Source organism: Lepidochelys kempii, chromosome 11 (genome assembly GCF_965140265.1).
Source record: "Lepidochelys kempii isolate rLepKem1 chromosome 11, rLepKem1.hap2, whole genome shotgun sequence".
NCBI lineage: Eukaryota > Metazoa > Chordata > Testudines > Cheloniidae > Lepidochelys > Lepidochelys kempii.
In genome coordinates this window covers 10,711,664-10,730,667 of record NC_133266.1, presented here as the reverse complement: position 1 = coordinate 10,730,667, position 19,004 = coordinate 10,711,664, and the positions used below count along the sequence as shown (strand labels likewise).

Below are 19,004 nucleotides of genomic sequence, written 5' to 3'. Positions count from 1 at the left end.
GGGCTTCTCCCGCCAACACAGCTCTCAGGGAGGTGGAGTACCTATGCCAATGCATAGCAGCTTCACTAAGTGCTACTGCTGTGCAGCTGCAAGTGTAGACAAGCCCTTAGTGACTTGAAGCAGTGCACCTCCCTGCCCACTTATGCACCAAGTTTCAAAGCAAATCTAAGTTTTTATCCCCAGACTAGGCAAAGGTTCATTAACTGGGTGCGTTAGCTGTATTGCCAGTGGTGGTCAATATATGCACCTGCTCCCACTGGACTGCACTAGTAGTATGGGTCTGCACTTGCCACAGAAGACTCTGTTCTGATACCATTACTCTAGCTGAGTAGCGCTTTACTCCACCATGGTCCAAATTACTTCAGTGGGGTTACTTGTGAAATAAGGTGCAAATCATCATGATTAAAGATATTAGTCCCTGGGGACCAGATTCTATCATTAGTAGCTAAGGAGATACAATTGGCCAAATATATCCCTGGCAAAATGCCATGGAACTACAGAATTACATCATGGTGGAGTTTGGCTCAATAGAACGTTAAAAAAATACTTCTGTTTTCCTGTGGTCTCTTAATACTACGTCTATTAATACTTTAGCTAGCTATGAAACTATAGTTAAAGCATCACTGCCATAATTCTGCCTCTACCAAAAGAACTTGCACAAAGTATATCCAGAATTCCTGTCCTTTCGATTTTTTATCTTCTCTCTTCTGATGCCATTGTGTATGTATTTTAAATGAAGACACATTCACTTCTTCTAAGTTTCCCAAGGTTAAAACAAATAATGATGAGATGTCCTTTGCCTTTACTGCATGTTCTGCTAGAGTAATTTATCTCCTAATATTCGTAAGGTGACTCCATTAGCAAATTTAAGAAGTGCCTGGAGAAGACCTTTTAATCATGGAGATAATGTTTAGGATAGCTGTCTGTTGTTAATTAGTTTGCATGCCCACCCTCTGCTGCTGATGCCTGGAGAGGATTTTTGTGACTGAGAATCTTTTACATCTTTGTAGGCTGGATTCTGCATATATACACACCTATCTTTGGTAGGAATTTTCTGGATGTAAACAAGACACACCACGTCTTCTATGCCCCAAATAAAAAAAAGCTCTGTTTAAAAGGACTTATTCTAAGAGTAAACATGCTTTTTACTCCACGTTAGGCCAGGTGGGACAAATACTGATAGGGACCAATGGGAATAGAGTGATTGCACAACTGGGCCCCAGATTCTTTTGACAATGTTACCCACGTGGCCTCCTTAAAGAGACAGGCCTTGCAACTTGGATTTTGCTGGAAAAGAACGTTCTAGGGTGAAATCCCGGCTCCACTGAAGTCAACAGCAAAACTCCCATTGATTTGAATGGAGCCAGAATTTAAGTGCTAGTACCAGGATTTCAACCCTTGAGCCAAGAACCCCCCAAGAGGGCTAAGATTTCGACCTTACAGCCAAAGACTGCTAACTGAGAACACGCTGCCTCCAGAACCTCTGTGGTGTTCAAATCTAGGTACATCACAGCGAACATCCCAGCTGACTGCAATTGCCAGGAAGGTGCATACGAAGAGACAGGAGCTACGCCATACTGGGCTATACAGATTAAAATCATGATCCTGAATTGCACCCATAAACAAATTGGCAGCCAGGGCAATCTGCATAACAGTAGTGTTATATGCACTGGACGCAGAATGCCACTAAGTAAGCAGGCTACCACATTCTCCACTAGCAGAAGTATCTGGGTGGTCTTCAACTGTGCACCAAGTGATCTACTAAAATAGAGTGCCTCTCAGTAGTTCAACGTGCAGATAACACACAGCATGGAACATCATGGCAAGACCTGCTCACAGCCTCCGAGACAACCCAAGATGTGCCAATCAAGCACCACCAACCTCAGAAGTCAACTTAAAATGTGCTCCAAATACTCTCTCATGGTCACTTTAGAGCATTCTGCTTGGACGAGTCCATAAAAGGAGCACAAAGGCAATGATCTGAGGCAAGATCCTCCATTTGCCCTACTCAAGATGAAAATTCAAGTAATCCAACCCACCTCAATTTATTTTAAGAAAAATAATTAACATTAAAATACCAACAATGCTACAGCACTTTAGGTTTTCAAAGCCCTTTATCAACACAAACTAACCAGCTGTCACCAGCTGTCACTGGGAAGTACACAACTTCTGTTGTCTCTATTCTGGCAGACTGGGGAAACTGAGGCAGATAGGCACCAGTGACTTGCTCAAGGCTGCAAAGTGAAAAGTTAGAGGCAATGGGATTAGGACTCAGGAATACCTGGCTCTCAGTTACATGCTCAATCCACTAGATCCCCTGCAGTGGAAGTGGGACAAGGCACGGGATGAGCTGAATATGAGGCGACCGCTTTGTAAAATAATGAGTGTCCATAATATTCAACACATTAAGTTTTTCAACTGCAGTAAAAAAAAATAAAATAAAAGTCACCTCCAGCTCCTCACCTGTGTTCTGAACTTATGAACATTTCAAGCCAATTTTCTTTTAGGAGGGTCATTTTAAAAAAATCTGCATCTTGACATTCAGATTGTGTGTGAGAGAGAGACTGAGATGGAACTAACCCTCTTCTTATTTATAAACAGGAATTTGGATCAGACTACAGAATGGAAAATGCAAACTCACATGGTGCGTGGAACATCACTAGTACAGACGAATGCTCCTTTATAAACTTGTCAAAGTCTTCATCCGTCAGATGATAAACAGCATTCTCCTCATCTGCCCAGGGAGTCTCTGGGGCCTGTGGCTGAGGTGGCTGGGGACTATAAAACAAAACATACACAGCTGAGAGGAAGCTCTTCTGTGTTAAATAGCAATCATTTCAGCCAACCAGATTGCAGGAAATCAATCTGATTGTGCAAACACCAACGCATGACACACTAACCCCCCAAATGGAGTTCTGTAATTGGTTCCACTCTGAGCTGATAAGCACTGAAAACTAGATAAGGGGGGGGGAATCCATCATGAGCAGAAGCTCATAAAGACGGTGAAAATAGAAGGGGTAGAGCAGGGAGATAAACAGAAATGCTTTGTTATTTCATTAGAATATAAAATGCACTTTTTTAAACTACTTTTTTAGCCAGCTCAGCAGAATGCTACCTGTTCTCCCAGCATTAGCCCCATTGCAGATGAAAGGAAAGCGGCGAATGTAAAACAGCCAGTCTAACAAACAGCCTCAGAACACAGGTTGCTGGATTTAGCACTCCTATACAGAGGTAAAGTGATGGGGGTGGTCTCAGGACTTTGTGCCAAGACTCTGTCTCTAGTGATCTATGGGCCCCATCTGAGTAGCTCCCAAATACTTACGGATTTATCCTCAACACCTCTGTGAGATAATACCAGCGCACCTTACAACTGGGCATTTATGCTCTGATTCAGCAAGGGACTCTGACACATATTAACCTCAAATACGTGACAAGTCCCACAGACTTCACTGGGATGCTCATTTGCTTCGAGTTAGGCACATGCCTACGAACTCTGCTGAACCAGAGTCACAGAGACTATGTGACTGCTCAGGGACACACACAAAGCCTATGGCGGAGCTGGGAACTGAATCCACATTTCATGAGTTCCAGTCCAATGCCTCACCCTGGAGATTATCCTTCTTCCCCTCCATAAACGTACACAAGAGATAGAAGGTGGCAGATGGCAGTTTATCATACTGGTGACTACGTCAGCAGGAAGATCCCAATGGAAAAAGGTTAGAAGCTGCTATATGCAAATGAGACAACAATATGGGCATACTCAAAAGAAGACCTGGAGGAAATAGTAAACCAGCAGTGTGACCAGCTAAGCAGTCATGAGATGAAAACCAGCATCATTAAGACAGAGGGCATGTGGGTCAGTAAATATGCCACTGGAAAACTGGATAAAGAGATTAAAGGAGTACAACTTAATCAGACTCATCAGGTCGAGTGCTTTGGTGGCTGGATTACGGAAGACAGAGAGTTTGAGAGTCTGGTAAGTATCCGAGTCTGTGTTTGTTTGCTTGCTGAGGAAGTATCCGAGCGTGTGTTTGCTGCGGGGGGCAGTGTGAGAGCCTGAGTGAGTGTCTGATTGGCTGCTAGCCTGCAGGGGGCAGGCAGTAGGGTGTCTGTTTGTTTGTGACAGGGAAGCCTGGCTGTTTAAATATAGCCAGAGCTTCGCGAACCAGCTGAGCGGTGGCGAACCAGCTGAGCAGCGGGGACAGCAGAGCAGCTCACAGCAGGAGTTTGCCTGGGAGTTCGCCTGGAGTGAGCCCAGTGAGGCTTACATCTTGCAAACTGCTCTGAGGAAGCTCGTAGTAGGAAGGTGATATGGAAGGGGGGGGTTCAGCTGTTGTGACCTGCACTGGATGTGCCATGTTTGTCTTTCTTCCACAGGACAGAAGCGACTTTGTCTGTACAAAGTGCAAGCTGGTCTCCATATTGGAAGAGAAGATTGAAGGTCTGGAGCAACAGATAACGACCCTGCGTTGCATACGGGAAACTGAGGATTTCCTGGACGAAACTCAGGATAGGCTTCTAGGGGCACAAAGCTCTACAGATATAGAGCAGGTTGCACAGAGGCGCCAAGAGGCCAGTGAAGAAGCTTGGCAACATGTGACCTCCAGAAGAGGTAAGCGGAATGTCCGGGTTCCAGCAACGCAGATACAGGTAACTAACCGCTTTCATGTTCTCTCCACAGGTATCGTTGTGGAGAGTGGACCAGATGATATGTCTGGGGCGAGAAAGCAGAAGGAGACTCCGCTGGTTGGAAGGCATGAGATGCGCTGTCCTGAGGTTGGGGGTTCCACGACCACCACTCCCAAGAGGAGAAGGCGGGTGGTGGTGGTCGGGGACTCTCTCCTCCGGGGGACTGAGTCATCTATCTGCCGCCCTGACCGGGAAAACCGAGAAGTCTGCTGCTTGCCAGGGGCTAAGATTCGCGATGTGACGGAGAGACTGCCGAGACTCATCAAGCCCTCGGATCGCTACCCCTTCCTGCTTCTCCACGTGGGCACCAATGATACTGCCAAGAATGACCTTGAGCGGATCACTGCGGACTATGTGGCTCTAGGAAGAAGGATAAAGGAGTTGGAGGCGCAAGTGGTGTTCTCGTCCATCCTCCCCGTGGAAGGAAAAGGCCTAGGTAGGGAGCGTCAAATCGTGGAAGTCAACGAATGGCTACGCAGGTGGTGTCGGAGAGAAGGCTTTGGTTTCTTTGACCATGGGATGGTGTTCCATGAAGGAGGAGTGCTGGGCAGAGACGGGCTCCATCTTACGAAGAGAGGGAAGAGCATCTTTGCCAGCAGGCTGGCTAACCTAGTGAGGAGGGCTTTAAACTAGGTTCACCGGGGGAAGGAGACCAAAGCCCTGAGGTAAGTGGGAAAGCGGGATACCGGGAGGAAGCACAGGCAGGAATGTCTGTGAGGGGAGGGCTCCTGCCTCATACTGGCAATGAGGGGCGATCAACAGGTTATCTCAAGTGCTTATATACAAATGCACAAAGCCTTGGAAACAAGCAGGGAGAACTGGAGGTCCTGGTGATGTCAAGGAACTATGACGTGATCGGAATAACAGAGACTTGGTGGGATAACTCACATGACTGGAGTACTGTCATGGATGGTTATAAACTGTTCAGGAAGGACAGGCAGGGCAGAAAAGGTGGGGGAGTAGCACTGTATGTAAGGGAGCAGTATGACTGCTCAGAGCTCCGGTACGAAACTGCAGAAAAACCTGAGTGTCTCTGGATTAAGTTTAGAAGTGTGTGCAACAAGAGTGATGTAGTGGTGGGAGTCTGCTATAGACCACCGGACCAGGGGGATGAGGTGGATGAGGCTTTCTTCCGGCAGCTCACGGAAGCTACTAGATCGCATGCCCTGATTCTCATGAGTGACTTTAATTTTCCTGATATCTGCTGGGAGAGCAATACAGCGGTGCATAGACAATCCAGGAAGCTTTTGGAAAGCGTAGGGGACAATTTCCTGGCGCAAGTGCTAGAGGAGCCAACTAGGGGGGGCGCTTTTCTTGACCTGCTGCTCACAAACCGGGTAGAATTAGTGGGGGAAGCAAAAGTGGATGGGAATCTGGGAGGCAGTGACCATGAGTTGGTTGAGTTCAGGATCCTGACGCAGGGAAGAAAGGTAAGCAGCAGGATAAGGACCCTGGACTTCAGGAAAGCAGACTTCGACTCCCTCAGGGAACGGATGGCCAGGATCCCCTGGGGGACTAACTTGAAGGGGAAAGGAGTCCAGGAGAGCTGGCTGTATTTCAAGGAATCCCTGTTGAGGTTACAGGGACAAACCATCCCAATGAGTCGAAAGAATAGTAAATATGGTAGGCGACCAGCTTGGCTTAATGGTGAAATCCTAGCGGATCTTAAACATAAAAAAGAAGCTTACAAGAAGTGGAAGGTTGGACATATGACCAGGGAAGAGTATAAAAATATTGCTCGGGCATGTAGGAATGAAATCAGGAGGGCCAAATCGCACCTGGAGCTGCAGCTAGCGAGAGATGTCAAGAGTAACAAGAAGGGTTTCTTCAGGTATGGTGGCAACAAGAAGAAAGCCAAGGAAAGTGTGGGCCCCTTACTGAATGAAGGAGGCAACCTAGTGACAGAGGATGTGGAAAAAGCTAATGTACTCAATGCTTTTTTTGCCTCTGTTTTCACTAACAAGGTCAGCTCCCAGACTGCTGCGCTGGGCATCACAAAATGCAGAAGAGATGGCCAGCCCTCTGTGGAGATAGAGGCGGTTAGGGACTATTTAGAAAAGCTGGACGTGCACAAGTCCATGGGGCCGGACGAGTTGCATCCGAGAGTGCTGAAGGAATTGGCGGCTGTGATTGCAGAGCCACTGGCCATTATCTTTGAAAACTCGTGGCGAACCGGGGAAGTCCCGGATGACTGGAAAAAGGCTAATGTAGTGCCAATCTTTAAAAAAGGGAAGAAGGAAGATCCTGGGAACTACAGGCCAGTCAGCCTCACCTCAGTCCCTGGAAAAATCATGGAGCAGGTCCTCAAAGAATCAATCCTGAAGCACTTGCATGAGAGGAAAGTGATCAGGAACAGCCAGCATGGATTCACCAAGGGAAGGTCATGCCTGACTAATCTAATCGCCTTTTATGATGAGATTACTGGTTCTGTGGATGAAGGGAAAGCAGTGGATGTATTGTTTCTTGACTTTAGCAAAGCTTTTGACACGGTCTCCCATAGTATTCTTGTCAGCAAGTTAAGGAAGTATGGGCTGGATGAATGCACTATAAGGTGGGTAGAAAGCTGGCTAGATTGTCGGGCTCAACGGGTAGCGATCAATGGCTCCATGTCTAGTTGGCAGCCGGTATCAAGTGGAGTGCCCCAAGGGTCGGTCCTGGGGCCGGTTTTATTCAATATCTTCATAAATGATCTGGAGGATGGTGTGGATTGCACTCTCAGCAAATTTGCGGATGATACTAAACTGGGAGGAGTGGTAGATACGCTGGAGGGGAGGGATAGGATACAGAAGGACCTAGACCAATTGGAAGATTGGGCCAAAAGGAATCTGATGAGGTTCAATAAGGATAAGTGCAGGGTCCTGCACTTAGGACGGAAGAACCCAATGCACAGCTACAGACTAGGGACCGAATGGCTAGGCAGCAGTTCTGCGGAAAAGGACCTAGGGGTGACAGTGGACGAGAAGCTGGATATGAGTCACCAGTGTGCCCTTGTTGCCAAGAAGGCCAATGGCATTTTGGGATGTATAAGTCGGGGCATAGCGAGCAGATCGAGGGACGTGATCGTTCCCCTCTATTCGACATTGGTGAGGCCTCATCTGGAGTACTGTGTCCAGTTTTGGGCCCCACACTTCAAGAAGGATGTGGATAAATTGGAGAGAGTCCAGCAAAGGGCAACAAAAATGATTAGGGGACTGGAACACATGAGTTATGAGGAGAGGCTGAGGGAGCTGGGATTGTTTAGCCTGCAGAAGAGAAGAATGAGGGGGGATTTGATAGCTGCTTTCAACTACCTGAAAGGGGGTTCCAAAGAGGATGGCTCTAGACTGTTCTCAATGGTAGCAGATGACAGAACGAGGAGTAATGGTCTCAAGTTGCAGTGGGGGAGGTTTAGATTGGATATTAGGAAAAACTTTTTCACTAAGAGGGTGGTGAAACACTGGAATGCGTTACCTAGGGAGGTGGTAGAATCTCCTTCCTTAGAGGTTTTTAAGGTCAGGCTTGACAAAGCCCTGGCTGGGATGATTTAACTGGGAATTGGTCCTGCTTTGAGCAGGGGGTTGGACTAGATGACCTTCTGGGGTCCCTTCCAACCCTGATATTCTATGATTCTATGAACGTGAGATACAGTCCAGCCTGGGGAATGCTAGAAGAGCGTGAAATAACATCTCAGGTGTTATGTCTGACTAGCGTATGCCACTGAGACTGAAAGCCCAGCTGCATAGAACGGTGGTGCACTTCACAATGCTGCTGTGGAAGTATAACATTGTATAAGTATAACGTTGTATAAGGGGACATGCTGGATACATTGTATAAGAGAGGGCATGCCAAAATGTGTTACAAAGTATCTGAGGGAGCACACGTAGGGACAGTTAGCTTTTGAATGGAGAAGCAATTAAGATAGAGCCAGCCTGTCTAAGAAGCAGGCATCAGAATGGAAGGTGTGAAGGGCAATTAGTTAAGTTAACTGGAAGCTGTTAAAGGAGATTGTTAAGGGTGGCAGGTAATTGAAGATACGTGACTGGTCTCAGGGATCTCGAAGGGTGGTGACTAAAATCTTTTTCTTCTTTTGTCTGTAACTTCTCTGTAACTTGTTCTCCAAAAAACTGTATAAATTAAAAGACACAAGCCCCACTCAGGGGGCTCACTTCTAAATGTATTAGCAGAGCAGCTTTGCTAATAAAACAGAGTGGTCTGATAAATTGTGAGTCTGAGTCAAACTTTGACACTGCGGAAGCATGGGCAGTAAAGAGACAGCAGATGATGGAGTAATGGGAAGAAGGAAAAGTGACAGAAGTTGGAAGATGCAAAGAGCGGTACTAATTTGACATTTATTAAAACGCTGTTGATAATACGGTAGACACAAACACAGGAACATTTGGATCCAGACTTTATTGATGTTATAACCAGCTGAATTAAAAACATGGAACCAAACATCCTTAAAAACTTGAGCAAAGTTCAGATCTGGCTCATCTCTGATGGAAGCAGATTGCTATTTTTGATTAAAATGCATTACTGTTTCAGCTGCCTGGCACATGCAATGGGAAGTGGAGGATATAACTCATTTATCTTGTCTTGCTGTCATTTCTAGACAAAAAGATGGTTTAGTAACAGTAAAAAAGAGACAGACAGAGGTAGTGGATTTTGCCTACATATACGGAGAGGTATGACCCAAGAATACCAAATATTACATAGTAAATTGGGATGCACCATGTCCTTTTTTTGATCCTAGTAGTATCTAAGAACCTCAAATCAAGAATCAGGGCCCAATTGTGTGCAGCACTGTGCAGACAAATGAAGATGACAATGCCTGCCCAGAGAGTTCACAACGTAATTTGTAGAGAGAGCCCAACAGGAGGACAAAACAGACAAAAGGAGAGGCGGTGGGCGAGGAGCTTCAGGTAACTGTAAAACAAAGGGTTTATCAGAAAAACCACTTGCCTAAACAGTGCTAGATGGGAGAGATTTGTGAGGTCCTGGCAGAAGTAGGGTTTAAAGAGGGATTTTTTTTTTTTAAGAGAATCACATGGTGGTTTTAAGAATTTTGATGGGGAGTTTTTGTTCCCCATTAGCGGGCAGAATTTTACCTGCTCTGCGAGAGGATCTGGCAGTTTAATTAATGAAGGCACTAGCTTAGCTTGTCAGCTCTCTGGGACAAAGACTGTCTTGGTGTTCTGTGTTTGTACAGTGCCTAGCAAAATAGGGTCCAAGTTCATGATTGGGGGTCTTAGATGCTGCAATAATAAAAATCATTAGCAATAGCAACGTAAGGAAATAACGAACATAAGGAAAGCAGTGTTGGAGGCCCATATAATCTATTTTAGGACCTAATTAGTAAATTAGGGAGAAGGAGTTCCACATGGCTGGCTCACTTAAAATTCTGTGTGCAAGTTAGTAAGGCTAGATAGCAGCAGAGAAGACACCTCAGTGCTTGGCTGAAATCTCATCTAAGCATCTGGGGCATGTTAAGGGGCAAGGCAAACCTAGTGGCTAAAAACAGTGGATGACAGAAGTCTGGAAGGGTTATCAAGGGCTATTTAAATGAAGAACAAGGGACGAGGGGAGTACTGTAATTCGGCAGTGGAGTGTCTGAGTGGGGCCCAACAGGAGGTAAAAAGAAGCCAGTGAGAGGAGCTAAGAACCTACTAAGACAGTTTGCATCTGGACCAATGCAGCTGAAAAAAGCGGAGCTTAGGAACCGAGTGTTAGAGAGAGAGAAAGAAAGAGGAAGAGATGGATTCAGTAATCAGTTGCGAGGAGTTGGGCCTGATGGTAGTTACTAGGGAGGGGAGCATGAGTGGGCACATCACTGAAGATCATTTATATAATGCCATTAATAAGACAGATGCATTGTATCATCAGAATAGGAAAGGCTGCAGAAGTGCTACAGCACTAGATGTACAGGATAGCATCAAATGTATTAACCACGCAGCGTGCAGGGGGAGACTGTATGACTGCGGTTCCTCTACATCCTCATAAAAATGTCTTAAGGCTCAATGAGATAGCAGTCCACTCTCTCTGGGTGTCTATTAGAAAGATAAGAGAGGTCAAATATCTGCAGATTGATGAGGTAGAAGCCTCCAGAGTAAGAAACTGAAGTCTGGAGTAGGAAAGATGCTGGAATCCTTCAAACTATTAAATCCTATCCTGAAGGAAAACAACTACCCTGGCTGACTCAATCCTTTCCCCCCATGCTTCGTGACCCCAAAAATCAAATTATTGTTTCCCCCCACCAGCATTTAGGACAGGCGACTGAATGGCCAAAAACTGAAAGCAAGTTTTTTGAGAAAAGGGGCGGGGGCAAGGCAACCCCTTGGAGGATATATTTATATTTCACAATTTTATTGATATTTTCTACGGCTCACAAGTCTTTACCGGATTCTCAGTATACTTGATGGCTTGACCTACCACCAGCCACAACTGACATTCTGGTAAGGACACATCCCGGCTGTTCTGCACTGTCAGAATACAGAATGGCCTGTACCAAAGTAGCTCCCTAATGTGAGAGATTCTGTTGCAGTGGCTTTCTTTAACCTCAAACCATCTTATTTCAGAAGTTATACACACAAACACACACACACACCCCCTCACTCATGCTTGAGGCAACTAAAGCAGGGAAGTTTGGACTCAGGTCTGAGCATTCCCGACATCTGGAGCTAGGATATTAGAACCAAGAGCTGGTGTGGGCACATGTATAGGGTACGCATGTTCACCGATTGCTTCACCCCATTTCTGTTTCATAAAGGAAGCCACTGTCCTCTCTCTCTCCACTTACAGACATAGCCTAAGAAACAGATATTGCAAAGAGCAGGATCAACCTGAGGTGAGTTATTTGCTGAGAGTTTTCAATTACATATGTGCTGTATATTTAAAATACGTATGTCTTGAAGCTGTTTAATTACACTTTTAAGCCCTGGCCATAGCATTTGGCTACTTGTACTGCAGATCGCTCTGTGTAATATGTTGAGCATGTGATAGGCTCAGACTATACACAATTTTAATTGCAACATCAATTACTGGCAAAATCCAAGTGTTTTTAATCTCTACATGTGATTTTTTAAAAATTATATTGATTACAAAAGAGGGGCAAGAAAGCTTCTGCACAGATTGTCTTTTGAGAAACTATTAAGCATGTAGTGAAAATTAAGTGAGGACAAACAGCTGTCTTTAGCCAAAGCCCACAGTGGCTTGTTAACAGACATCATCATTGGAAAGAGCTTGCAGCTGTTCTGCTTTGCTTCCAGTAGCAGTGTTCACGAGTTGTCATGGCACTCATATAAAAGCACTACACATTACAGGGATTATCTGGATGTAATGTGGGCAGACTGAAAAAGCACCAAACGTCTAAGGTTTCACATGTGGTAGCCAGGTGATAACTCACATCCTTCCAGGCCTGAAGGGCATAAAAGGTACAGGTGATGAAGTCATATATCCTTGCTCTAAGGGAGCTGCTGTCTTACTCATTCAATGTTGATGACTTCATGGACTGAAAGAGGCTTACAGACCAAAGCCAAACTTCTCTTTGATTCACACGGTAGGGCTCAAGCCAACCTCAGCGTCCTACGCTCCCTAATGCAGATTTCCCATTGATGTGAATCGGCATGCTGCCAAGGCTCCGTTCTGCGGTACCAGTGTAGCGAAGTATCAGCAAGTCCAGGCCAAATGGCCTACTGCTGTGAATGCCCCAAGGTCCCCACACCTCAAGTGTAGCGAACAGATGAAGGGGAGCGAACGAAGAGGGAGGCGAAGATTTTCTATTCAGGAATCGACCAAGATTCGGAAAATATGGTGCTGGAGAACATACTGGATGAGGGAAGGCAAAGGGAAAAGTGCTGACTGTCTCAAATTTTGATAAAATCCATGGGCTAGGTCCTCAGCTGCTGTAAACTGGCGTTCTAGTCTGTTCTATGTAGGTTCTTGTGTCTTCCTCATCACCACAGTATCTGTGCGATGTCCAGTAGCTCCACTGACATCACTGAAGCTACGCCAACATACACTAGCTGAAGATCTAGCCAAAACGTGTGTTTAAAAAATTTATAGTGACTCAACTATGCTTCCCACAAAGCTCCAACAAGCCAAAAAATATTTAGCATGATATAAGCACTGCCACTAGCAAGGCAGAAAACCCAATATCCATCATAGGGATCATGGCCTCATTTTTCAAAAGTGACTAGTGATTTGGGGTGCCTTGACTTTTGGTGACCAACAGGAGACACCTTAAAGGGGCCCGTCGTTTTCAAAAGTGCTGAGGCACCCAGCTTCTGAAAATCAGGCCCCTTAAAAAGGTGTCTCAAGTTGGTCACTAAAAATGGAAACATCCAAAATACTTGAAAATTTAGGCTCACATTTTCAACTGGAATTGAAACCCAAAGATCAGCACACCTTTTTGTCTGCAGCAGATAGGCCACAGACAACCTCATACTAGCAACACACTGCAACTGTAAAATACAAGGCATGTATGCTGAAAACAAACATGAATCAGAGTTAACCTGTAACAGTTCAGTCAACATCAGTGGTGTGGTTTTATTCGGTCTTTGGAGAGGAGGAAGTGTGGGAGGGAGGAAGGGGACTGGATTGTTTTGTACCGTACATAAAGTTCAATGCCTTACTTTTGCAGCCACTCTGCTATATCCTTTGCAGTAGCCCCATAGTTCTCATAGTGGAACAGGAACTTTCCTTTCCTATTAATGCAACAAAATGTGATTTAGTCCCTGTGCTGGAAAATAAGGAGGAACATGAAATTATGATTTAACATATGATTTCTAAAGAAGAAGTAAAAAGGACTGACTCAAAGTAGCAGATGGTAGGGTATCCTCGGACATTGTATTCTTCCTTTATCTTTTCAAATTCAGCTGAGTGGACGTTCATCCCTGCAAGTACCTGCAAGATCAGATCAGAACAGAACCATCTCCTTCCTTAGAGGTTTTTAAGGTCAGGCTTGACAAAGCCCTGGCTGGGATGATTTAACTGGGAATTGGTCCTGCTTCGAGCAGGGGGTTGGACTAGATGACCTTCTGGGGTCCCTTCCAACCCTGATATTCTATGATTCTATTTGTTTCTTTGCCCTCCTGCTATTCCCAATAATACAGGACATCACTGCAAATTCAAAACAAGAAACAAACTGCCCAGACTAACAGTCCTGGACAGATTTTGATTGTGCTCATTTTACTGCAAAGCCACAGAGACATCACTGAAGTCAGTGGAATTACTCTGGTTTTGCTTTGATGGACGAGAGATCAGAGCCTGCCTACTATATACAGCTTGTAAAGAAACATTCCAGTTAGCTTATTGCTTTTCCTTGTTTTCTGCTACAATTACTCATATTTATATGCACCATCTAATAGAAGTACCCAAAGGGGACTTGTTCTATAGAATTACTGATGCCATCTCCGTATATTTACATTTCAAGTGGCAGGATGAACAGGTTTATTCTGTTTCTTAAGTACTAAAGCTCAGGAAGCATGCAGACATTAGCTAGGATACAAGCAGTTCTAGCCCCACGTCTTTGGCTTCCACTTGGGCAGCCAGTTTAAAGTCTCACCTAAAGGCCAGAAAACCCAATTGCTTGAGCAGTGGCTTTGTCGTTTAAAAAGGCACTCGGGGAAGGGGGCGGGGGGTGTATAAATCAACATTGCTGCAATTTAAAAATAGAGCTCACTTTCATTTTATGCAACAGGAAAGGAGTCCTTCCTCAGAGGCTTCCAGAAATGGGTTTGGGCTCTGAGCTGCATGAATCTCTTTAAACAAACAAAGCCACCCTCATCCATCCTCACTTTGAATCACAGAAACATAGGGCTGGGAGGGACCACAAGAGGTCATCTAGTCCAGCCCCCTGTGCTGAGGCTGGAGTAAGTATACATCCATTATAACCAATGCCTGGCAAGGGGATGGCCTGCCTTTTGATACCAAGTATCCATGATGTATAGAAACAACTCACAGTGCTTACATGCTTCATAAATGTGAACTCAGCCTCACAATCCCCCTGTGAGGCAGGTGAGCATGATACCCATTCTACAGATGGGGAAACTTAGGCACAGAGACACCAGTGAGTCAGTGACAAAAAATGGACACTAGGACTCAGGAGTTCCTGGCTCACAATTCTGTGCCCTAACCAACAGGCCATACTACCCCTCATGTACTTTCAAAACACGGGAGAGTAGTGGATGGGACTGACTATGCATTTCTGTGGGTATGGGACTTACACAGAGGTCACCTCACAACTTGGAGGTACAATTCCAAGATTTACTCCATTTTAATGGCATTGACGGTTTAAATCATTTTAGCACCAGGGGCTTAATCCAAACCCCTCTGAAAACAGGATTTTCTCTTTCCAGCTGAAATACCACATCAGAATTTAATACCAGTTTCCTGACTGCAGCAAACTGCATGGACTAAATGTGCTCAGAGCCAGCTGGAAATAAATCTTCAGTACAAAATCCTCACATGAAGGTCAGTCAGCATTTACTCAGAATGTACTGGAGAGTTACAAAAGGAGACATTTTTGTCTCTTTTCCTCCACACCTATTCCAGCAAACTCAAAGAGGCAGATTAAAGGAGCAGGCCTTACATCAGCCTTCTGTTCATTTTACTTTTATACATTTTCTTTGAACCACCAATGACCGATTTTACTTGAACCCTACAGGTTCTGGACCTGATTCTCCATGTATCTCATGTTGTCATTTACACACATGCAGAGTAAGTGTAACAAGCTACCAAATCATAATGGTAACTCTGCATGGTATAAATGACTATACAGGCCAAAGGAGTGGAGAATTAGGCTGATTAATTACATTTCTTCTGAGGGTCAAGCTGCCAAAGCTCTCACTTAAATAGTAAGCGACACGAGCTCAGAAAACTCCATGACTCCACAAGGACGTTCCTGGGGCCAGCTAGTGTTAACTGTTGTCGTTCCACTGACTTCAATTAAGATACAATCATTTACACAAGCTGGGGATCTGGCCCTTGGTTTTCAGGGACACATGATCGCTCTAAGCGAACGGTTTATGTCCCATGGACATTAATGGGAGCATGAAGTGACGCCAAATTTGCCATAATATATGCTTTAAGAATTCCAAGAGAAAGATGAGATCAAAACTTCCACGCAATGTGTAATCTTTGGTATTTTAAAACATTCCTGGATTTTGCTGATCCCATGCAATAAAGTAAAACACGACATGCGCAACACAATAACCTCCAAGAAAGGTTTCAGAGTAGCAGCTGGGTTAGAGACTAACAAATTTATTAGGGGCCTTCTTAAGCAAGTACCTGATAGCAATGGGAACTTAAACATGTGCTTAAGTGCTTTGCCAACCAGGGATGCTTTGCCGAATTGGGGCCAGAGGGTGACAGTTACAAGGAATTCACAGTTATTAACTGGAATTCACCCCGATTGCAGGACAAAGATACCCCATTCAAATTGTGAGCTGGTCTTTTCCCTTTTGCACTGTTGTGCAATTTAATGTGAATTATGAACCTACTTTAACAGTGAAAATGTCATCTAGCTTTCCTCTTGGCCACAGCACTGACAGCAAAAAGACCAGACTCACAAGCAGAATACAGTAACCAATGTCACGTACAGTTCACCTTTTCATTTTTACAACTTATTAAATAGGCAATTATTTTATTTTATATTTTCATGCTTTCTCCTAGCAATAATGGCCTCAGAGCCTGGCATTTCCTGGCAGTTAATGACTGGTTGGGTTAAAAGGCCAAACACTCACCTTACCCAAGCCAGTCACAAACGGCCAGGAAAAACCTCACCCAGAGGCCATTATTGCTTTAAAGTACACAATGGAAAAACTGGGACGTGTGCAGTATAATTAAAAGTCCACTTAATTTTAGAAATGGTGAAATATATATGGAAAAAGTTAGATAATAGAGGAACGTTAATCCATGGAAAATTGGGTTTGAATTTAGACCAAAGGACTGAGCTTGTGTGTGGAAACAGCACCTTCTACAGCAGTGGTCTCCAACCTCTTTACAACCAAGATCACTTTTTGAATCAACAGCAACGCAGGATCTACCCCGCCCCTTCCCCGAGGCCCCGCCCCACTCACTCCATCCCACCCTCTGTTGCTCGCTCTCCCCCACCCTCACTCACTTTCCCCAGGCTGGGACAGGGTGCTGGGCTGTGGGAGGGGTGGGGGCTCTGGGCTGGTGTCGAGGGGTTCGCAGTGTTGGAGGGGGCTCTGGGCTGAGCCTGGGGCAGGGGGCTGGGGTGTAGGAGGGGGTGCAGGGTGCAGGCTCTGGGAGGGAGTTTGGGTACAGGAGGGGGCTATGGGCTGGGGCAGAATGTTGGGGTGCAGGAGGGGTACAGGGTGATGGCTCTGGGAGGGGGCTCTGGGAGGGGCTTGGGTGCAGGAGCGGGTTCGGAGTGTAGGAGGGGCGAGGGGGTGCTGGCTCTGGGAGATGGCTCAGGGATGGGGGTTGGGGTGCGGCCTCCCACCAGGCAGCACTTACCTCCGGCGACTCCCGGTAGGCAGTGGGCACAGCAAGGCTAAGGCAGGCTCCCTGCCTACCCCAGCCCGGGAGGCAGGCCGGGGGGCGCAGGGCCCACATGGCTCCGCATGCTGCCCCTCTCTGTAAGCGCTGTCCCCACAGCTCTCCCGGCCAATGAGAACTGCAGGGGCGGTGCTTGCAGGCAGGAGCAGGGAGTGGAGGGAGACCCCTGTCCCCCCTCGGGGGCTGCGGTGGCCACTTCCGGTAGTGGCATGGGGCCATGGTAGGCAGGGAGTCTGCCTTAGCGGCAACCATGCTACACCACCAGAGATCACAGTCGACTGGGAGATCCTCTAGGATCAACCAGTCGATCGTGATCGACCGGTTGGTGACCACCGATCTACAGAGAGTTGCCAGATCAAGACTTATTTCTTAGCTGAATCTGTGCAGAGAGGCCCCCTGTGCCAACATGAAGTCCCACTGACTTCAGCACCTTTCCACCCAGCCCAGGTGTCTGCTTGCATGGAGCTTGTTGCGGTGTTGGGACCCCAGCATTCAGTCTCACAGGGTTATTCAGATGGTACTCCTGAAAGATTGTTCTAAAGAGCAGAAGGAAATGATCAAATGTCAGGGAGCCCTCCAGCACTGGTTACACATGTGGATCCTTATGTATCTCATTCCTGTATACCTGAAGTCCCGAAGCAATACAATTCACCTGTCCTGCCAGACAAGGGTGTCTTGTACAGAGGAACCTAGTGTTAATTCAGTGGAACTCACACCGTAGGACAGGTGGAATTTTAATGCTCTTCAGCCATACCAGAATTCTTATAAAAATACCTTCAAGGGTAGTACTCTCCCCCTAAGAAATGCAAGCAAACCTCAGTGAAAGTAGCCCTAAGCAACAAGCATTTAACACATGCGTCTACAGAGTTTCAGAACAGCTACTTGGGGGAGCATGCAAGTGTGAGGATTTTTAATGCTCACAAGATAATACTGACTGGAACGGCCCTGCCAATGAAACTCAAGGCTTCAACCTCTCTGCTCTACCACATGCAGCCTCTCTGGGGCATAGCCTGCCATCTGTGACAACCTGAATGATGACACACTGTTAGGAGGAACCCAAACGCTGCTTAAACTCTGCTCTAATCCAAATTTCCGTCAGTCATTTTCCTTTGCCTCCCACGAACGCAGATCCTCTCTGAATTTCTTTGCTATATGTACATAAAATCTTGACCCAAGCATTCCCTGTGACTTATTTGAGGATGTCAAGTAGGGGGAAAGCAGTCAGTGTGATATATCTTGATTTTAGTGAGGCTTTTGACACAGTCTCACATGACATTCTCATAAACAAACTAGAGAAATGTGATCTCAACAAAATTACTACAAGGTGTGTGCACAACTGGTTGAGAGACTGTACTCAGGGAGTACTTATCAGTGGTTCGTTATCAGACTGGGAGGGTGTATCTATCGGGCTCCTGTGGGGGCCAGTACTCAGCTCAATACTATTTGATATTTTTATTAATGACTTGAATAATGGAGGGGTGAGTATGCTTATAAAATCTGTAGATGACACCAAGCTGGGAGGGGTTGCAAGCACTTGGAGACAAAATCATAATTCAAAATGACCTTGACAAATTAGAGACTTGGTCTGAAATCAACAAGATGAAATTCAATATAGACATGTGCAAAGTACTACATTCAGGAAGGCAAAAAATCAAATGCACAACTACAAAATGGAGAATAACGGGCTAGGTGGTAGTACTGCTGAAAAGGATCTGGGGGTTAGAGTGGATCACAAATTGAATCTGCTGCAGTTGTGAAAAAGGCTAATACACCCCAAAATGATATTAACAGGAGTGTCATATGTAAGACATGGAGGA

The 19,004-nt window shown here is 45.7% G+C and overlaps 1 protein-coding gene across 4 annotated transcripts in view; it reads right to left on the bottom strand.

Annotated features, from left to right (window-relative positions):
* Positions 1–19,004, bottom strand: part of PDIA5 (protein disulfide isomerase family A member 5) — a 129,875-nt gene that overhangs the window by 57,944 nt on the left and 52,927 nt on the right. For all 4 annotated transcript variants that reach the window (XM_073305109.1, XM_073305112.1, XM_073305110.1 and 1 more), the window contains 3 exons: positions 13,475–13,566; positions 13,296–13,367; positions 2,642–2,778 (listed from right to left, as the gene is read on the bottom strand). In XM_073305109.1, coding sequence (XP_073161210.1) covers positions 2,642–2,778; positions 13,296–13,367; positions 13,475–13,566 — 301 coding nt within the window. The remainder of the gene's footprint in view (positions 1–2,641; positions 2,779–13,295; positions 13,368–13,474; positions 13,567–19,004) is intronic.